Genomic DNA, 21,159 nt, shown 5'->3' with positions numbered 1-21,159 from the left:
AGGTGATTCATGACTCATTTTCATTGTGTATTATATATAATAACCGCTCCCATAGCACCTGCCTTCCGGTTTCTTCAGCTGACCCAGCTGTGTATGTTACCTTGGATTGAACGTTTGAAAGGTAAGCTTGTGAAAGACAAGGAGGCGTAGATATGTAAATATCGGGCCCATATTTATCCAACTGTTGTATATCAATTCATAGACGATCAGTCACATATTGTCGAAGAACCCGACATAATTAGCGAGGAACAACCGGATAACCTTACAGCAAACACAAACCTGCTTCTTGTAAGGAAATATATAAATATACATATCTGCCCCAGATGTACGTTATATTGATTGTGACTCAGAGATAAGGCGAGGTAGTTCCAACATGTGTTTGCCAGTCAGGGACCTGTGATTCATCAGCTGTCATGATCAATAACGATAGTTTTCTGTATGTTCTGACCTACGGGTGTTGTCATGGTCAAAGATATATTGGGAAGATATTTTAGTATTTTTATGATATGTGATATTGATATGTGTCAAACACAGTAATGATTGTGAACGTACTTGTTTTTCTGCAAATGTCAGTTCGCTTAACCATTTTAACATGTTTAGTCAGCTGACAAACTCTATTGCTGATCTATTTAGATCCCTTCACATAACACCCGGATCCTAACTTCCACTCTAAGAATATATACATTAGGTAGATAAATATGCCTACCTTTAGAATACAGTACCACAAACATTTCAAACATGTCATAGTACCCTTTGACATAATTTGTGATAATTTGTTGCCAGATACACCGGCGAAACAATGCCCTGTGGCGTCACGGGTCATCAAGTGTGCATAAGCTCCTCTCAGTGATCTGTCATATCTACATACTAGTTCACTGAGTAAGCTCAGCGAGGTTGAGAGTTTTCAATATTCATTCACTAAATATAGCCTGCGGTGGCGCATGTTATCATGTTTATAACAGGCACCAGTTTATGAAGGCATTTATATGTCCAATATACATATTTTTTGTTTTTTTCTAAACTCATGTTGATGAATGGATTGTAAATGGGAACTAATATGGATATTTTATTTTTTTGATTTGATAGTTTTCATTATTATGCTCAGGAATGCAGATTATTAGGTATTTATATGAGGACTTTGCACATGCGTAAGCATGTTTTTATTGTTTTTACTTTCATTTGCATTTATTCTTCGAGTGATCGAGTGACAAGGATGAAGTTGTTTGATGTCAAAGTTTTGGCTACAGGAAACTTAACTGTCATGGATTTTCCACCTAAGCCACTTTCACTAACTATGACTACGCTTTGTTTGTAATGATTGAAAATCTGACTATCACTTGTATAGTCAGAAGTCATGCTTATACCTTCCTAGTTCCTTACTATGATCCACGTTATCCTTACAATATTCCCTCCCACACAATTCTGTGACAAAATCAACCATTGAATTATTAACATAGTCATTCATGAGCATGATGAGTACTCGTGAATTCAACGTCTGACGCTAGGAGCTGTTCCCGCCATATTGGCTCATTCCTTACCACTCAGTATCTTGTAGATTATGAAATGGCATCAAGATCACTCGTGAGTTTCCGTAGACTAAAGTCACAAGACCCCATGTCTACTCGTAACCTTCGTAAGTGTCCATCACCTCTCGACCCTTTCCGTTCAGTTCCGTAACGTCTAGGCATGGCTTGGTAAATTTGCACTAGGTTTCACAATGTGGAGATAGCTCAGTTGGCTAGCTGTTCGGCTAACAATCAGAAGGTCACGAGTTTGAGTTTGATAGATTCTCACAAAAACTGGTTACTTGTCTTTGAGACACGGGGCCTACGGCAGAGATCATTCTCACAAGAAGTTGTGGTACTGTGTTCCAAAGGTGCTCCGATAAATAATGAATGAAGAAATATGAAATGTGTGTATGGTCTGAATATTAACCTTGTACAGTAATCATGTAGCAGAACTATATTTTAACTTTCTACTGTTCTATGTGACGTGTGTTTATCATGTGTATGTTTCTTCACAGATGGCAACTCAGCAGAGAGGCAGACTTCCTCCAGAGGATGAGAAACGTTTACAGTTGAACTATGAACTCCTTAAAAGTGAACTTGATGGAAAAGATTTAGTTGATAAGATGTTTCAGAGTGGTATTTTCTCTGTAGATGACATGGAAGAAGTAAGAAATGCCATGCCAAATATACGAAGTAGGAGGATTGAAGTCTTTCTGACTAAATTATTCAACTCAGGTCGCAATGGTTATACAGTGTTTTTGGATGCGATTAAAGATGCTGGATACAGACATGTTGCGGAAACTCTCGTCAACACTGTTCTCGTTTCTGAAGCTGCGGAAGGTAATAATGAAAATTATATTTATATTAAATGAAAGAGTTTAGGCCATTGTTGCCTTTCTCTTAAACTGTTTGATATTTTATCCTTACCCATGATATTCAGTCAATCACACAGAGTTCACGTTTACTGGTAATTACCAGTTTTTTTACTGTTAAATTATGCTTTGACCGGTAATTCATGTGACTGCCAGACCCTGGGGACCGGCAAATAAAGTACCTTAAAAAACATTGTTGATATTCATATAAGTATATTTTTCGAACAAAGTTAGCTTATCTGTTACTATCAGGGTTTCCCCTTGTCTAATTTAAGTGTAAGGAATTAACATTTCGTTTTGCTTCAAGGTTAAATACATATTTGTAGCAACTTAATCTCAAAATATTCACACAAAAAAGAGGGAAAATTGTGACTGAAATTCGTGTTCAAAATTTGAAGCACTGGTGGAAGAGAGGAGCTGTATGGCTGACTGTGCTCGACAGGGAGTTTCAAGGTCTTTTCACTACCCATTTCCCCACCCCCAAAACATTCTCAGTGAATTTATTTTTAAAAACAACAACTACAGATTTGCTCAGTTATTATTCCTTATGAGGGGGGCATGGGTGGCCAAGTTGTCTGAGGCGCCGTGATTTGCTGTGCAGAGTTGCGCCCCTTGGACACGCCAGAAACCTATGATTGTAGGTGACATGCCGTGATATAACTGGAATAATGTTAAAAGCGGCGTTAAACTCAATTGAGTTTTAGCTCACCTGACTGAAAGTCAAGTGTGATTATGGTATGGTCTACTTGTCAGGCATCCATTGGCAGCTTCTCAAAACCACTGGACCAGGGAAGCTGAAACTTCACATGCTGTTTAAGCTATTACTCTAACTCAGTCAATTTTGTTCCAAATATCAGAAATTTGATACATGTATTCTGATAGTAGTGGTCTTAACATATATATGATGTATGTTCCATTTCTGCAATATTTGCTTTAAGACTATATTAACTTCTTACATGTCTTAAGGCCAACCATTTTTGTTGAATATATGATGAAAATTGGTTCATGTGTAGTTAACATGGTTAGATTTGGGATTCAATGTGCATATTTTGTTTTTCGGATTATATATGCTGCTGCTACTGCTATTATTATTAGGCCTCCAAGCCAAAATGCTGTAGATCCCTATTGTAATCGTGCGATTTATTATTATTATTATTATTTATATTTTTTAACTTATCCTGCATTACTCCGTATTGCATTTACTGCTGTCTTTGACAGAGAGACGAACTGTGTGAGATCCAGCTGCTGAAGAAAGTTGTCCCAACCAGCCCAGGAGGCAGCGCCCTCTCACAGTCGGCACGTGACTCGGAAGTCATGACGTCACACCAAAAGACATAACTGCTTTGTCACCTCCACGGACGGACGTACTTTGTATCCCTTGTGGAAATTAAAGCTTATTATATGTTTTTTATATTTTGCGTGTTTCTACATTCATTATATGCTGCTACATTGTTATCTGTTATGGGCCGTGACCTTAGGGTCTTCCCATTCGTAAATTGTAACGTTTATCGCTCGTCTGTGGCTCACGTCACAGTAATTTACGGGCGCAATGTTGTTCCCGCCATTTTGTTTTCTTTCCCGCCATTTTGGCCATTCACCACGTGGCCACGTAATGTCGTGTTCTGCGTTTTGAATTCTCTCTTTGGCTTGGGTAATACATTACATTTATGTATGTTGTTTTGGTGTGCTTAAAGCCTTGCCTTTTCGCTACCTCTCAGCGTAATTGTTTCTTCTCATAAACTTCAATATAATACGAAGTTTTTGAGTTACATTATGTCTCCCATACTTTGTGATTGGCCACATGGTTATGTGTTTGCTTAAAGCTATGCTTTTTCGCTACCTTTTAGCGTCATTGTTTGATCTCATAAACTTCATTGAAATACAAAGTTTCTGAATCACATTATGCTTCCCATACTCTGTGATTGGCCACATGGTTATGTGTTTGCTTAAAGCTATGCTTTTTCGCTACCTTTTAGCGTCATTGTTTGATCTCATAAACTTCATTGAAATACAAAGTTTCTGAATCACATTATGCTTCCCGCACTTTGTGGCTTTGCCACATAGTTATTTCTCTTTCTGATTAAATCCTCCTTGGGGCACTTATTGCATTTTCCTTGCTCAAGAAAATCTACATGACATAGTTGTAACCATTTTCCTTAATAAAAAATGTTACCACACAAAAAACTTCGTTTTTGTATGATATACGACCACCCTTACGGGGCCTCACCCCCAACGGCGCCTCACGCCAGGGGGAGCAACTCTCACCCAAATCACTTTCCTTATGTCATCTGTAAGAGACAGACGTGTTGATTTTTCACACAAGACAAAATAAGAGAAATCTATCGTTCGACAAGAACCATGGCTGACCAAACTGTATGTATGGTACATTTCTTTCATTGCAAAGGCGTAATACCTCGCATTGTGAAGTTATAGAGTTGTAATAATACGCCACGTGCACGGTACCTTTGAATTCAAATGGCCGTAATGGCGTCCATATTGTAGTTCCACGGGCTGATACATGTAACACCAAGGCCATTAAGAAACGGCTTGGGGTTTTGTTATATCATACAGCATTGGTCTACAATTTTTTCCTTTACAAAACCCAAGGTGGTGTGTTAATTCATAAACTACACTTACCTTTTTTACGGGTTTTACACCTTAGCGTGTAACACGCCCCTTTGGTGTTATAATTATACTACGACATTGGCTATTAGTATCGCGTTACAAATCGCATTCTACATTACGCCTTTGCTTCTAGTTTCACAATTTATGCACGTATCTTTCCGATCTTTAAATCGCACTGATACACGTTGATACCCTTCCCGCCCACCTCAGAAATTACGGTCTTGTTTACAAGACCTTCAAACTGTGTACTGGTTGTTCTAAGACAGGCACGAACGCTGCCTAATATGTCTGGCGGAGGACATTGCCTTTACCCCCCGGGGCCCCCAAAAAGAGACAAGTTGACTTGTTCCACTTTAAAGAGGTCTATTAAAGGCGGGGGTAGATATCAGATCTACTAAGACATCCCCCCCCCCCTCCCCATCTAAAAAGGGTAAAAAAGCTGCCGAGATTGTCTCCCCCGCTCCCTCTCGAGGGTCCCCGTAGTAAGCACTGCACCCTCTCCTGCACTGTCTTTGGCAGACTTTTCTGCGTTACTTAAGTCGCAGATGGCGTCGATGATGGAGGAGGTAAAGTCTCAGCTCCGAGAGGAGATGCGGACCGAGCCTTCCCCGTTGTCGGCGCCGGACGCGGCTTCGAGACCTTGTGATATGCCCGGCGTCGGCCGAGGCAGGCCACTTGGTCTTGGGGACGATCTCAGACCCGGCTTCGGCGCCGTCTCGAGGTCGCTCCCCAGCGGAGGGGTGGCGGGCGCCGGCCCGTGCACTACCGACGCACAATTTTTCCCTAGCGGAGCCAGACGCCTCTTCTGAGGCCGAGGCTTTCACTAGTGGATTCGTAGCCCGGAGCCAGGGGGGTTCCCTTGGTCTCGGGGACGATCCGAGACCGAGCTTCGGCTCCGGCTCGAGGTCGCTCCCAAGCGTAGTGGTGGCGGGCAACGGCCCGTGCACTACCGACGCACAATTTTCCCTAGCGGAGCCAGACGCCTCTTCCGAGGCTGAGGCTTCCACTAGTGGATACCTAGCCCGGGTCCAGGTTGGTTCCCTTTGTCTCGGGGACGATCCGAGACCGAGCTTCGGCTCCGGCTCGAGGTCGCTCCCAAGCGTAGTGGTGGCGGGCAACGGCCCGTGCACTACCGACGCACAATTTTCCCTAGCGGAGCCAGACGCCTCTTCCGAGGCCAAGGCTTTCACTAGTGGATACCTAGCCCAGTGCCAGGTGGGTTCCCTTGAACCTCCGTCACCTCGGCACCGGGACTTGGCCTCGGCCTCGTGCCGGGTGCAGAGACACGTGCGGGACAGGATTGTCCAGGTACTGCCTCAGGTGGCTGCGCCCATGCCAGAGTCTGAGACACCCAACTTGACTAAGGTCAAGCAGGGCCGGCGGTTGCCCCCCCTTTCCCGTGTGCGGTGCGGAGTTGAAGGCTGCTTACATATGCTTCGAGGAGCAATATCATAATGCATGCCAACAGCTCCGTGTGTCCGTACACTTCGCGTATCTGTCGGCTGTACAGAGGGAGTCAGCGGGAGAGGGGCCGGCCGACTCTTCAGAGTTGGCCGCACAACTAACGGAAGTTCAGTTATCTTGCGCGGGACGCTATTCGTAGCTGTGCCTCGCAGATGATGTGCGCTGTTATCGGCATGCGCAGGCGGTGCATGTCGGTATGTAAATACTCGACTTACACACGCCAAGACCTACTTGCTTTGCCGTATAAGAGGGTGCCACCCTCTTCCCTGGGGCTCAGCAGGTGGTCCGAGAGGCTGCTCAATTGTATACTTCCATCAAAGACTCATAAGGCCTTGTTGGAGGTACCAAGCGTTAAAACCGCGTAAGCGGGCCTCTCCAATTGTCCCCTCCTACGCTAACGCACGGGTCAGACGTCCACACCTGCTTGGAATCTGTCCCAGGGGGCTCCCCCTCGACACTCCCGTTCCGTCTCTCACAGTTCAAACAGACGCATCACTCTCTGGCTTGGGAGGCGTTCTGAATGATCACACTGCCTAGGGACTATGGTCCCAGCAGGAGATCAAACTGCATATCAATGTGCTAGAACTGAGAGCGGTCAGGTTGGTGTTCCAACGCTTCCCGGATCTGCTTCGTGGCCAAGTGGTTCGTCTAGAGATGGACAACCAAACGGCGATGACTTACATCCGGAAGCAGGGGGGAACGGCGTCTCCGTCGCTTCGACGAAAGACGTGGCAGTTCCTACTATAGTGCGACTCTCACGATATCAGGGTGTTACCTGTTTATCTCCCGGGGGTGGACAACGTCCGTGCGGACGCTCTGTCTTGCCGGATCCTCGCTCCTCACGAGTGGAGGCTCGACCCGGGGATATTCGGGATTTTCTCCCTGTTATACAGGTCGTTACAGGTGGATCTGTTTGCGTCTGGGTTAAATAACCAGACACCAATGTTCTGCTTCCGAGTCCACGACCCGAGGTCGGACGCCTTTCAGCTAGATTGGACGGACAGTTCTGTGGGCATTCTCCCCAGTACCTCTGATTTCCAAGGTCCTGTCTCAGCTAGGCACTCAGCCTGCGCGACTAATTGTGCTCCTGGCACCTCTTTAGTCGGCGCCGAGTGGGTTTCCAGTAATACTCAGGTTTCTGGCTCAGCCTCCTGTTATATTACCTTTACGACCGGACCTCCTATCCCAGAACGGGGCCCTCCACCCGAATCTCAGGATTCAATGGGTGGCTTGGCCACTGTCAGGAATCGCCTCCAGAAGAGCGGTATTCCTGCACGAGTTGCAAACACAATACTGGCTTCGCGGAGGGATTCGACAAACGTTCAGTACGATAGATAGGCCTGCTATGCGCCCTGGTGTGTCGATAGAGGGATTGCAGATCTTTTTTCTGCAGATCTCGTATCCGTGCTTGAGTTTCTCCAGTCGCGACTAGATGACGGCCTGGCCGCATCAACAGTCCGAGGGTACTCTACAGCTATCGCAGCTTTTCACGTCCCTGTCGACGGGGCACTTCTGGGTGCACACCCATTAGTGCAGCGCTTTTTAGCAGGTGTGGACAGGATCCGACCGCCAGTCCGGCAGATCAGTCCCCCTTGGGACTTGTCAATCATTCTCGATTGGCTTTCCGGTCCTTCCTTTCGGGATCTGTCGTCTCTCTCTCTTCAGCTGTTGAGCTGGGAGACGGCGTTCCTTGTGGTGGTAACGTCCGGCAGACGGGTAGGCGACATTCGTGTTATGTCAGCCGATCCCAAAATAACTGTCTTCCATGGGGTCGATAAATATCACCGGGACAGTCAGTTTTCGTCTACCGGACTATTACCGTCCTAGGGTCGCACACGATTCCACGTGAACGGCTCCTATTGAGCTACCTGCTCTTTCACAGCCTTCCTCGTCGGGGACCACTGCAAGACATGCTCATGTCTTGGATGTCCGCACGACTCTCAAGGCCTATATCAGCAGAAATATGGGTGTCTGTAAGGATAACCAACTATTTTGCTGTTACTGCGGTAGGAAGGTTGGCTCACCTGCGAGTAAACAATCTATCTCGAGGTGGATAGTTTCAACCATTTGTACAGCGTATACGCTTACAGGCAGGGACCCCCCTACCAGGTTGAAGGCTCATTAGGTTAGAGCAGTGGCTGCCTCAAAAGCGTACGCCGCGGCTCTGCCCATTGAGCAGATCTGCTCCGCGGCTATTTGGAGCCAGCCGAGCACGATTCATCAAACCTTACCAACTCGACAAACACTCAAGCGAGCGTACTCGGCTTGGTCAGTCAGTTCTCCGAACTGGGCAAAGTTCTAATCTCTAGCTGATTGAGCATTCGAGATTTTAGACAGTCTTCCGGTTATACTGCTCAGTAATGGTCCGGATTTTATCTTCTGCGGTCGATAAATATCAGTCCTTACTACTCGATAATACTCGTATTTTGCGCACGCACTCCTTCGATCCTCGGGGACCCTCTGGCCTAGCTCAGCGCTGGTTATGGTCTCTCGTGATCTACGCCCTTATATCACTTGTTCAAAAAAAGTGTGGGGGGGTGGGAGGTGTTTCGAGTTCTCAACTTATGACAAGCCGCAAAAACAGGCTTTATCATAATAAATGGTCGACCACGCCCTGTCTCTAGCCCCCGCCTTTCGACGGTGGTGCCTCATGATAAGGTTGGTTCCATTTATTGAACTCAATATTTTATTCTGTTGAATAATCAAATACGATGTATTTATTTACGCCTGTTGCTGACGGATGCCACTTCCTAGATTATCTTTGGGAGTCTGTCTTGATGCAATAAGTGCCCCAAGGAGGATTTAATCAGAAAGAGAATTTTACAAACCTGTAGAGGTTATGAATTCTCTGATGAAATCCTCCTTGGGGCACGGCCACCCACCTCCCCACATTCCGTCATCATTTGACATATGGAAAGTGATTTGGGTGAGAGTTGCTCCCCCTGGCGTGAGGCGCCGTTGGGGGTGAGGCCCCGTAAGGGTGGTCGTATATCATACAAAAACGAAGTTTTTTGTGTGGTAACATTTTTTATTAAGGAAAATGGTTACAACTATGTCATTTAGATTTTCTTGAGCAAGGAAAATGCAATAAGTGCCCCAAGGAGGATTTCATCAGAGAATTCATAACCTCTACAGGTTTGTAAAAGTTTTGCTTAAATTCCAGATTTTCTGCCTCGCTGCACTTGTTGCCGCGGGAACAAATCTGGTCGGGGCCGCCCCTTTCTGCCGTGATTGTACGACGCCCTGTACTTTCACAAGGCAGTGCCGATGTTGCAGTCATTCGTCGCTGTGATCCTTCAGCTCATGCAAGTATCCAGGACACACCTCGCTCAACGTGCTCGTCGACCCCCACCTACGTTGACGGCAGCAGCGCTCAGCGGAGCTTCATGGCGGCTACCAACGTAGAGTCTGCCTCCCCTGGCACGACATACGACCGTTCACGGTCTCCAACACCGTCAACGCTGATGCCTCCGGCGCCTCTGATGTCCCGGCGCTCTCGGCGCTCCCCGCGCCTCCGATGTCCCGGCGCCTCTGATGTCTCGGCGCCTCCCTGGCACGACATACGACCGTTCACGGTCTCCAACACCATCAACGCTGATGTCTCCGGCGCCCCCGGCGCCTCTGATGTCCCGGCGCTCCCGGCGCTCTCGGTGCTCCCGGCGCCTCCGATGACTCGGCGCCTCTGATGTCTCGGCGCCTCCCTGGCACGACATACGACCGTTCACGGTCTCCACGGCGCCTCTGATGTCCCGGCGCTCCTGGCGCCTCTGATGTTCCGGCGCCTCTGATGTCCCGGCGCCTCCGATGACTCGGCGCTTCTGATGTCTCGGCGCCTCCCTGGCACGACATACGACCGTTCACGGTCTCCAACACCGTCAACGCTGATGTCTCCGGCGCCTCCGATGGCTCGGCGCCCCCGGCGCCTCTGATGTCCCGGCGCCTCCGGCGCCTCTGATGTCCCGGCGCTCTCGGTGCTCCTGGCCCTCCCGGCGCCTCCGGCGCCTCTGATGTCCCGGCGCTCCCGGCGCCTCCGATGACTCGGCGCCTCTGATGTCTCGGCGCCTCCCTGGCACGACATACGGCTGTTCACGGTCTCCAACACCGTCAACGCTGGTGTCTCCGGCGCCTCCGATGTCTCGGCGCCTCCGGCGCCTCTGATGTCCCGGCGCTCCCGGCGCCTCCGATGACTCGGCGCCTCCAATGTCCTGGCGCTCCCGGCGCCTCAGATGACTCGGCGCCTCTGATGTCTTGGCGCCTCTGGCGCCTCTGATGACTCAGCACTCCCGGCGCCTCCGATGTCTCGGCGCCTCAGGCACCTCTGATGTCTCCGCGCTCCGGCGCCTCCGCATCCTCTGATGTCTTCGGCGCTCAACAAGCTTCAGATCAACAAGCTTTATCAAGCTCAGATCAACGAGCCGACCATCCGATCTTCTACTGCGGCTTAAGGGGCACCATCGGCAATCGCCTCCCCGGCGCCACTGCCCTCTTCTCTTGCTGCCGTCTCATAACTCGTCACACGGAGAAGCATGGTGAAACAACTGTCGCCACTCCTGTCGCTACTCTCCCGTCGGTCTTCGGGATCATGACTATCGTTCTACTTCCTGGGTGGAATCATTTCAACCAATAGACAGTTGGTCTGATTCAACTTGCCCCCTGAGACGTTATCCATAATCCCGTCGTTTAAAGCGGTATGATTCCGGAGAGATGACCTGCGGGTTTCCATCGAAACAGAGCGTCATGTGAACAGCGTCTGTATCAGATTCGACGACGACATCCACTTACAAAGAGTTTACTTCGTCGACATCGCCGACATCAACGCTGTTCTACCCTAGCGCCAGCGTTCCTGAAAGAGACTCTTCCTCGGCGCTCCCCGGGTTTTCCACAACGTGCATGGGGTTCCGTGTTTTATCGCAAAACTCGGGTACACCACTTGCGCGTCTCTCACACAGTTCATTGAGGATTGTCTGTGTGTGGAGTTTGCACCTCAGTTCCGTCTCCAAGGCGGTTTTCTCGGCTACTGCGCAGAGTGATTTACATGTCACGTGTCAAGTACTCGGACTGTCAACAACTCCGACCGGATTTAGGTCAACTTACCATGGCAAGGGGTGCCATGTATTTCTACAGATTGGTTTCCATGTCTACCTGTACGCTTGGTGATACCACTCAACCAGGCGCCTGTCGCAGTCCATCCATGCACGGATGTTGGAAACAATAGACCTCCTCTACCAACACGGCTGTCACGAGGAACCTTGTTTCATTAACCCTTCGCTATAAGAACGATAGCGCCTATAGGCGTTCAAGGGATGGAAAAGATCGCCTTCCTTCGTCCGGTTTGATCTTTTCGACTACGACACCTTCCTATCTTCCGCCTTGACTACCGGACACAGTGTCGATTTGATACTTAAAGTCCCTCGGCCGTCCCACTGACCCCTGTTGCATACCTGCCTCGTATCGTGTTGTCGTCCTCCATCGTCACCTCGATATAAGAACAGGAGTACTTATACGCCGCTTCAGGGATGAAAACGATCTCATTACTTCGTGCAATGGCCATATTGCCTCGGCTTCCTACTACCCGGTTACGTCGATGCCCCGGCGGTCGATTGTGAAGCTGGTTTACTTCGTCTACTTGAGGTTGGCTCGCAGGCGATCACACCTTTTTCCGAATCGTACCGACGGTACGCAATCGCAGACCCCTGTTGCTGACTACCTCCCCTGCCACCTTGTCAGTGGCTAGTGGCCCACACCAGCCCACATTGTGACCACCTGTGATCCAGAGATCAACACCATTGGCACAGCAACAGCCTCTAGATAAAGGCTTATCCAGGACGTCACTTGCTGACAGTGCATTCTCGGTCACGCCCTGTTGATCGTGTCCACTGACAACGTCACCGTAGTGTGGTGTTTGCGGACCCAGAGTACACGCCCCTCTCCCGGCGCTACAAACTCAACCGGCGCCCCCGAGAATCACCATCTTCGGCGTTCCAGGCGCCTCAAGCTCTCCGACGCCTCACGCTTTCCGGCGCCTCGGGCCAGATTATGTCAAACGGTCGACACCCCAACCCTAGATCTGTTTGCCTCATATCTGAATGTGGCCAGCTGTCGTCTTCCATTCCACCTGTGCCGGATACGACCGCTGTGGCAGTCGAAGCCTTCCATCGTTCCTGAGAAGGATTACGCGCGTACGCTTTTCCGACTCCGGTTCTCCCTCCCACGGTTCTTCAGAGATCCAGGCCACTCGACCCCTGCCATTGACTTTGGTCTCGCCTTATTGGTCAGCCAGAAGTTGGGTTATCGACCTCCGAAACATAGCCAGAGACAACCCCTGGAACTTCCGGTGTGGTCCAACCTTCTGCTCCATCCACACGGTCTGTTGCCACACCCTCATACCCGCATGTTATCGTCTGCACGCCTGACACACATGCAGAAAGCCAAGGGCTATTCGGCTAGAGCGACCAAGGCTAATGCTTCAGCCCACCGTCCATCTACAGGGGGACTGTATGCTGATAAATGATGCTTGTTCCAGGCATTTTGTTCTGACAAACACCAGGATCCGATGACAGCGTCACCACAGATCCTGGATCACTTCCTACTGTACTTGCGTAGCACCCGTCGGTTGAAGGGCTTACCACCCCCACATACCTGGTCGCCATCTACTCCGTTCTGGCCATCCCGGACGATCGGAGAAAGACGAAAATTCCCGACCTACGGGCCTGGCTGCGCTCATTCAGTCTTGAAGACCTGAAGGCCAAGTTCGGACCGCCTGCGTTGGATCTGAATGTGGTCTTCAATGCCCTTCGAACCACTCCCCTCGTCTTCCTTCTACGACCTTAAGTAGAAGACGGGTGTTTCTACTGGTTTTGACTACTGCCGCTCGAGTCCATGTACAGCACGCCCTCGACGTCTCCCGTGCCCGGTTCGAATGCGGTACCCAGGGCGCCGTTCATCATGGACCGCTGTGGCAGTCGAAGCCTTCCATCGTTCCTGAGAAGGATTACGCGCGTACGCTTTTCCGACTCCGGTTCTCCCTCCCACGGTTCTTCAGAGATCCAGGCCACTCGACCCCTGCCATTGACTTTGGTCTCGCCTTATTGGTCAGCCAGAAGTTGGGTTATCGACCTCCGAAACATAGCCAGAGACAACCCCTGGAACTTCCGGTGTGGTCCAACCTTCTGCTCCATCCACACGGTCTGTTGCCACACCCTCATACCCGCATGTTATCGTCTGCACGCCTGACACACATGCAGAAAGCCAAGGGCTATTCGGCTAGAGCAACCAAGGCTAATGCTTCAGCCCACCGTCCATCTACAGGGGGACTGTATGCTGATAAATGATGCTTGTTCCAGGCATTTTGTTCTGACAAACACCAGGATCCGATGACAGCGTCACCACAGATCCTGGATCACTTCCTACTGTACTTGCGTAGCACCCGTCGGTTGAAGGGCTTACCACCCCCACATACCTGGTCGCCATCTACTCCGTTCTGGCCATCCCGGACGATCGGAGAAAGACGAAAATTCCCGACCTACGGGCCTGGCTGCGCTCATTCAGTCTTGAAGACCTGAAGGCCAAGTTCGGACCGCCTGCGTTGGATCTGAATGTGGTCTTCAACGCCCTTCGAACCACTCCCCTCGTCTTCCTTCTACGACCTTAAGTAGAAGACGGGTGTTTCTACTGGTTTTGACTACTGCCGCTCGAGTCCATGTACAGCACGCCCTCGACGTCTCCCGTGCCCGGTTCGAATGCGGTACCCAGGGCGCCGTTCATCATGGACCGTACTGGTACGTCAGCGTAAAGACTCAACTCCCAGGACAGCCTGATAGATCATTCCTTGTCCCCTCCCCCCTCGTCCAGTGTGGGTGCCGAGAATGAGGATGAGCGTCATTATGCCCAGTAAGGGCACTGAAGGTTATTCTACGATCTAAAGACTCCGGGCGGTCATCCTTAAAGCTTATGAGCCGCCGGATTGGACCCTCCCCCCAAAGGCTATCACCTGAAATAAAATGAGATCAGGGCGATCGTATTTACACTGGTTCTTCACGGTATACTGTTCCATCCAGTCGTTCAGGGAAGCCTGTTCGTGGCGATCGGACACTGCCTTCACCAACCACTACTTCCGTGATGTAGCCTTGAAAGTTGTCGCCGGCGTTCACAGTTTTGGTCCCTGGTTGTAGCCCAACAGGTCATCTATCTCCGACGCCACTGATTCTCCGATACCCTGAGCGGGGCCCGTCGACCTCTCTGGTGTTTATCACCCCAGACGAGACGGCTCTCTTGCGTTCCGCATTTGCTCTTAGGTCAGTTTTAGTTTTGGGTTACCCGACTCATTCTATTGCTGTCACCTGTCCGGGTTTTACTTTTTGCATCAACTCTCGTTTCCTGACGACAGGAATGGTAGTTGATGTGGACACCGGCGCCGACGCCAACGCCGCTGCTTCTCTGATACCTGAGCGGTGCCCGTCGACCTCACCGGTGTTCCTTGCCTCCAGCCTAGAGGGCTCTCCTGCGTTTCACATTCGCTCTTGGGATTGGTCGTAGATTTTGCCGCCGACGCCGCTGATTCTTCGATTCCCTGAGCGGGGCCCGTCGAACTCTCTGGTGTTTATCGCCTCAGATTAGAGGGCTCTACTGCGTTTCGCTTTCGCTCTTCGGTAAGTTATATATTTTGGCTACACGCCTCATTGTATTTCGGTTACCTATTCGGGCGTTTCGTTTTTGCATCGACTCTTGTTTCCTGAAGACAGGAATGGTCGGAGATGTTCCGGTCATCACTTGTATGCGGTGCGGATTCATCGGACCTTGACGAGGGTTTAATATGGTTCACATCTGCAGGTATGCCCACCGGCCGTGCCGTCTGATAAAGATGCAATACGGAGTAATGCAGGATAAGTTAAAAAATTTAGTAAAATCTAAATATTTTTTACATTTGTATACTTATCCTGCATTACGAAGTCTAAGTGCCCTCCCTTTCGCTACGCTACCTCCCCACGAAGTTTCAGATGTTATGTTTAAAGCAGTTATGTCTTTTGGTGTGACGTCATGACTTCCGGGTCACGTGCCGACTGTGAGAGGGCGCTGCCTCCTGGGCTGGTTGGGACAACTTTCTTCAGCAGCTGGATCTCACACAGTTCGTCTCTCTGTCAAAGACAGCAGTAAATGCAATACGGAGTAATGCAGGATAAGTATACAAATGTAAAAAATATTTAGATTTTACTAATATTTATTATTCCGCTGATTTTTGTACCAGAACTAGAAATATAATAACTGCTTGTCCGATTACTTTCAAACCTTGCATGTATCTGCTGCTTTAGTTCCTTGACATTTTTTGTTCTTTGACTTTGGTCATTGGTCAAGTGGTTTGGCAGCCATATTGGATTCAAGGTTTTCACAGGGTTTTTTGGGTACCTGTCTTCAAATCCTATCTCCTTTGGATCCTCAGCATGAAATGCTTTCAAACTTTCTGAGAATTGTCTCAAACTCATCAAACTCTTTTAGCCCTTTTTGGATATCTTTCTTAGTGACGGCCCTATTGGATTTTGATTTTGATGATTTTTTTTCACTGAAATTTTACTTTAAAGATCATATCTTGTAAGATTCTCCACAGAAACTATTGAAAGTTTACATAAAGTTAGTTGGACATATGTGACTCATCTTTTGTTCTTGGTTGCATACTAAAAGTAACACTTATATTATTATGATGATGATGATGATGATGATGTAATAATTATATATGCTATTATTACTTTAATGTTGTCCAGATTCTTACTGACTGACAAATAGAAGTTTAATACTTGAATGATATTGTTTGTGTGTTGTTTCAGCGGACTGGTTTGAAAGTGTTTCCGGTGACCGCAGGACGGACAAAATCCAGGAGAAAGAGTTAAGCAGGATGGTGCAGGCTTTTGGCAATGGATGGGAATTCATCGCCACAGAACTTAATTTGTCCAAAGCCCAAATTGAACAGGCCAAATTATCTGCCCCGACACCTTACATGCAGATGTTTAATGTGTTTTTGAAGTGGAAACAGCGCGAGGCAGGGCGAGCCACCTTCCAGGCATTTGTGAAGGCACTGCGGGCCTGCGAGGACAAATGCACTATAGACTGGGACATTGTCAAGCATGTAGTGCTAAACTCACACTGACACATGACACAAGAGTGCATCCTTGGTAATGCAGGGTATTGTATTTCTATTCTGTTATGATTAACACCCTGCAAATACCTGGACCTTGGTGGATCCTCTAGTATGCAGGACCCTATTCCACAAAGACATCTTAGCGTTGAGACGACAGTAACCCCTGATATATTAACTTTGATCTATGATAGTTTAGCTTTGTAGATTATGCCCCAGGGAATTATATCTCGTATCACTAACATAGCACAGGATTTCTGTCACTCATGAACTTGAAATTTACAACCAATCAAAATGACTCCTCTGACTGAGAGTGTGGCATTCATCTACATTTGTTGATATATTTGAAGTAAAGTTGTTTACATCAAATTAAAAAACTGTTGGAGATACCATCAGCTGTTTAGCTGGAAGATATGTATTTAGATGAAGACCACGTGTACACATGTTCGAGATTGAACGCAACAAGACAAGAACTAATAATCGCCACTTGTTTCAATCATGAAAGAACTGTTATTAAATTGGAGAGCTAGTTTTAGTATTTTAGAACAAAGCTATTTAGAAAATGGGTCCAGGTTACTAATCCTATTGGAATAGAGATATTATACCATGTACAATCAAGCATATTTTGCTTAGCGTGCTTCAGCAGCCAACTGAACTGTTATACGCAGGCAGACTAACATGCAGTCCCTGAAATAACGTTCTACATATGGTCAAACATAAATCACTCTACAAGTAAATGCACAAGTATTATAGGAACCCCCAAGTCGCTTGATTTCAGCTGAGGAGGAGAAGTGTATATGCTGCTTGAGCTGAGAATGGTATGAGATTTTATGAAATTTATGCTCCAGGAGAGACAAAGATGCAGGCTTAAACAGGAGTGAAGTTTGGTCAGTACACTATGCATACAGAACTTCTCAAAGTACGCTGTTTTTAGAAGAAATGTCACATTTTATATGTATGCTTTTTAAGATGTTTAGATCTCTAAGAAAGATCACCCACTACACCAAAGTCATCAGTGTCAAACTGCATTCTCGTCTACCTGGGGAGTGAGTGTACAATGAATGATTGGTTAAAGGTGTATCATGTTTATAAGATGTCAGTCAGATTCCTGTTTTCCACTTTGATACTTGTACAAATGACCCCCTTTATATTTTTTATGCATGTAGCTTATGTTATGCTCTGTTTTAAAAATGATCCATGTTGTACTTGTGTTTTGCAGATGCTTCATACTTACCATGGCTATTGTTTCATAGTTGTGAAGTGATTATCCATATGAATTAACTGTGATATTTTTGCACGAATGACTGACTTGCATCATACTCTATAAGCTTGAAGTTAGACTTATGTTTTACCCGGGAGCAGTGAGACATGACCTTGACCCCTGATGCCTGCTTATTTCACTTTTGTACCTATGCCCATATATGGATCCCAGTGCTGCAACTTTGTGTTAGAACTTCTTGGACTTTAAGTGGTGACGCTGTAGCCTATCTGTCTTTAGCAATAGTGACAACAGTGCCTTCGTAGACAACCTACACATATAATATTGATTTACATTGCCAAATGAGGGCATGGGTGGGCAAGTCATCTGCAATTTGCTGTACAGAGTTGTCAGAAACCTATGATCGTGGGTTCGAATCCCATAATACCAAGATCGCCCTGATTATGTTTCTAGGTTTGTCAACACCATACCAGTGCTTGTGGGTTTCACCTATTTGGTAACGGTCCGAGACCTGCATCACTTCGGGCATTCTTCCCACAATAACCTGACATGCCGTGATACAGAATTCTGATCAAAGCGGCTTTAAACCCAATTCACTCACTCACTCACTCACTGCAAAACATTGTGCAGCAACAGACCTTCACATTTTCAGAGCAAGTCAGTAGATGATTATTAATGATTATTAACAAAATGATTAACATGATTAACAAAATGTCATTGTACTATTGGCCTCGTGGCCACATATACGAAATAGATCTGTCTGTCTGTCTGTCTTTAAATGATTATAGATGATTAGAGACTGGCTCTGATTATTCGATGAAGGTAATGTAAATTATAGAAGACTCTTGTCCAATCACAGATTGCGGTTTGATACATTGCAGAGAGTGCATCGTTTTAACAGATTGTGATGCATGTTTCAAGCAGCATATTTAGTAGGATTAGAATACTTGAGCCATAATATCATCCATCTCATGAACTCTGTCAAATATTATTCTATACTTTGTCTATTTTATCATCTGGAGTGAGAATCAGTTGATTCCAAGACTACATGCATTATATTGGACACCAGAAAACTTGCTCAGTCAGAAAAATTTTGTTGACGCAATTATCAACATCCTCCTCATCATCATTATAAGTTAAAGTGTATGTTACTAATGGATAGTTGTTTGTTGATGAGGTCACGTATACAGTCAAGTCCCGTTAATCCGACATGGTTGGTTGCATATGATTATGTCGGATTAACGAGTATGTTGGATAAACAAAATTAAGTTGTATCAGCGTTCGTGTATGTGTTTGATAAATCCTGTTGAATGATATAAACAGGTTTGTCGAGTAATCTTGTACAATGACTTACTAAGTTCACATATGTCTATGTGACTTTTTAAATTTTAAGTGAAAAGTTTTCCTGTGTAATTTCTTGGTTTGACTTTGTTGTAGTATAACTTTGTCATGAATTCTGGAATAAATCAGATCAATTGTCATCAAGAATAATATGGACGTAGCATGTTTCCTTTTTACTCGTTTACAGCAACTTTTATTCATGATATTCTGATGGGAAGGAATAAGGCAATAAATATAGGGAAATAAGCGTCACTGTCAGCATGGTCAGTACTGCTAAAATAGCGCACATACAAATTCAACACTTGTCAGAATCAAATGTTGAGATGTGTTTGTGTGCATTGTTTCCAACGAGTTTTTGGTAGACAAAACCAGAACCCATGATAGCATATCATTTTAGTCTAAAACTAATGGTCCCCTTATTCATTTCCATCAGTGTGTATACAGTTAGCACTTGTGTATTTCCATATTTCCTGTGCACCTTACATTCCATCATCAGATGATGTAGAGACTGGTATGGTCAGACGAAATTAACCAAGAAACCACCCAATCCACTTAACCATCTCTCAGGACAAGGGTCACTGGGGTTTTTTTCTGACTTGGAATCCCCTGTGAGTATTTTTTACTGAAAATATGCTGTAAATAAACCTGATAAAAGAACATCTCTTATTTGTCATATATGTAGTAATGGATCATTACAACCCGTGAAGATCCAGGGTAGAATAGGTCTTCAGCAACCCATGCTTGCTGTATATTGGATTATGCTTGTCATAACAGGCGACTAGTAGGATCGGGTGGGATTGATTGATGCATGTCATCCGTTTTTGTGTAGAACGATCCTCATGATGTCAAATACTGGATTGTCTGGTCCAGACTCGATTATTTACAGACCATCGTCATATAGCTGGAATATTGCTGAGTGCGGCATTAAACAACAAACAAACAAAGTATGTCATTACAAAACTATCAAACAGGCATCCATCTTCTTTGACATTGTAAGGAGTGTTAAGCGAAGAACTTTATCAGCTTTTTGCAAAAGGGTTGTATTTTGTGATTTAATAATTCATGTTCAGTAATTGTGTAATTTTGTTGTGTATATCACCAAATGAGTAACTCATAGTGTTGCTGAACATTTACCTGTATACCCAATTGTCTATAACATTTGTGAATAGTACTCTTCAAAACGGGATGAACACCCCATCTCCGGACCCAATGTTGACCACCATCTTCCCGAGGCAAGAGAGTTAACTGAATATAAAAGTCCAGTTTCCACCCTTGCCGAACTAGGCTGGTATTATCATGATTATGGAGTTACATTTAGCCTGGACTAACAAGTCTATGCATAGTCCAATCAAAATCTAGCAACGAAATCGAAATCCGGTTCAGAAACTGTTGTGCAGATTTCGGTCGATTGCAGGATTTGCAAAGTATGTGCAACGCAAACTCGCCAACAGATATTTTCCAAACCTTTTCATGTTTTTAATCAAGGTGCTTGCAGGATTTGATGCACTTCGCAATGTAAGACCTGTTTTATCACAATATAGATCTTAATTATTGATCAGATCGTCTTGACTAGGTGCTGCCATTTTGTTTAAAACCAATGCAAGTGATGGAATTGGATTGGTCCATAGGAGAGGCTTAGAAGGGACATAACTCATAATAACCATTGGTAGCGCTACAATCAAGCCCAGAAATTCCAGTCTAGTTCAGCAAGGGTGGAAACTGGACTTTTAAAGTCAGTTAACTCTCTTGCCTCGGGAGGGGCGGTCGGGTAGCCTAGTGGTTAAAGCGTCCCTCGTCACGCCGAAGACCCGAGTTCGATTCCCGACATGGGTACAATGTGTGAAGCCCATTTCTGGTGTCCCCCGCCGTGATATTGCTGGAATATTGCTAAAAGCAACGTAAAACCAAACTCACACACTCACTCTTGCCTCGGGAAGATACCATGGGACAACTGTCAGCTTTGACAATCATCAGTTTTGCATACACGATATTGTTGAAGCAATA

General features: G+C 46.5%; 1 protein-coding gene across 2 annotated transcripts; it reads left to right on the top strand.

Moving 5' to 3' along the window:
* Nucleotides 1–57: 57 nt before the first annotated feature.
* LOC124136070 lies at nucleotides 58–20,944 on the top strand. 2 transcript variants are annotated; one of them, XM_046501849.2, is made up of 4 exons: nucleotides 58–121; nucleotides 2,024–2,348; nucleotides 16,288–16,625; nucleotides 20,912–20,944. In XM_046501849.2, the coding sequence occupies exons 2-3, from the start codon at nucleotides 2,024–2,026 to the stop codon at nucleotides 16,605–16,607; spliced, it is 645 nt and encodes a 214-aa protein (XP_046357805.2). In that variant the 5' UTR covers nucleotides 58–121; the 3' UTR covers nucleotides 16,608–16,625; nucleotides 20,912–20,944. The 2 variants fall into 2 exon arrangements, with proteins under 2 accessions (XP_046357805.2, XP_046357804.2); XM_046501848.2 differs by lacking the exon at nucleotides 20,912–20,944 and having other exon boundaries at nucleotides 16,288–19,814.
* The last annotated feature ends 215 nt before the right edge of the window (nucleotides 20,945–21,159 follow it).

The sequence above is a fragment of the Haliotis rufescens genome, unplaced genomic scaffold (genome assembly GCF_023055435.1).
Source record: "Haliotis rufescens isolate VD_foot unplaced genomic scaffold, xgHalRufe1.0.p SCAF_44, whole genome shotgun sequence".
Lineage (NCBI taxonomy): Eukaryota > Metazoa > Mollusca > Gastropoda > Lepetellida > Haliotidae > Haliotis > Haliotis rufescens.
Note: the sequence above shows the minus strand (reverse complement) of the source record. Positions and strands in the feature narration are given on the sequence as shown.

Bases quoted from the DNA above. Each gene is read 5' to 3' on its own strand.
- LOC124136070 (XM_046501849.2), top strand. From the start codon at position 2,024: ATGGCAACTCAGCAGAGAGGCAGACTTCCTCCAGAGGATGAGAAACGT. The intron at 2,349-16,287 runs GTAATAATGAAA...GTGTTGTTTCAG, and splicing joins CGTTTCTGAAGCTGCGGAAG to CGGACTGGTTTGAAAGTGTT.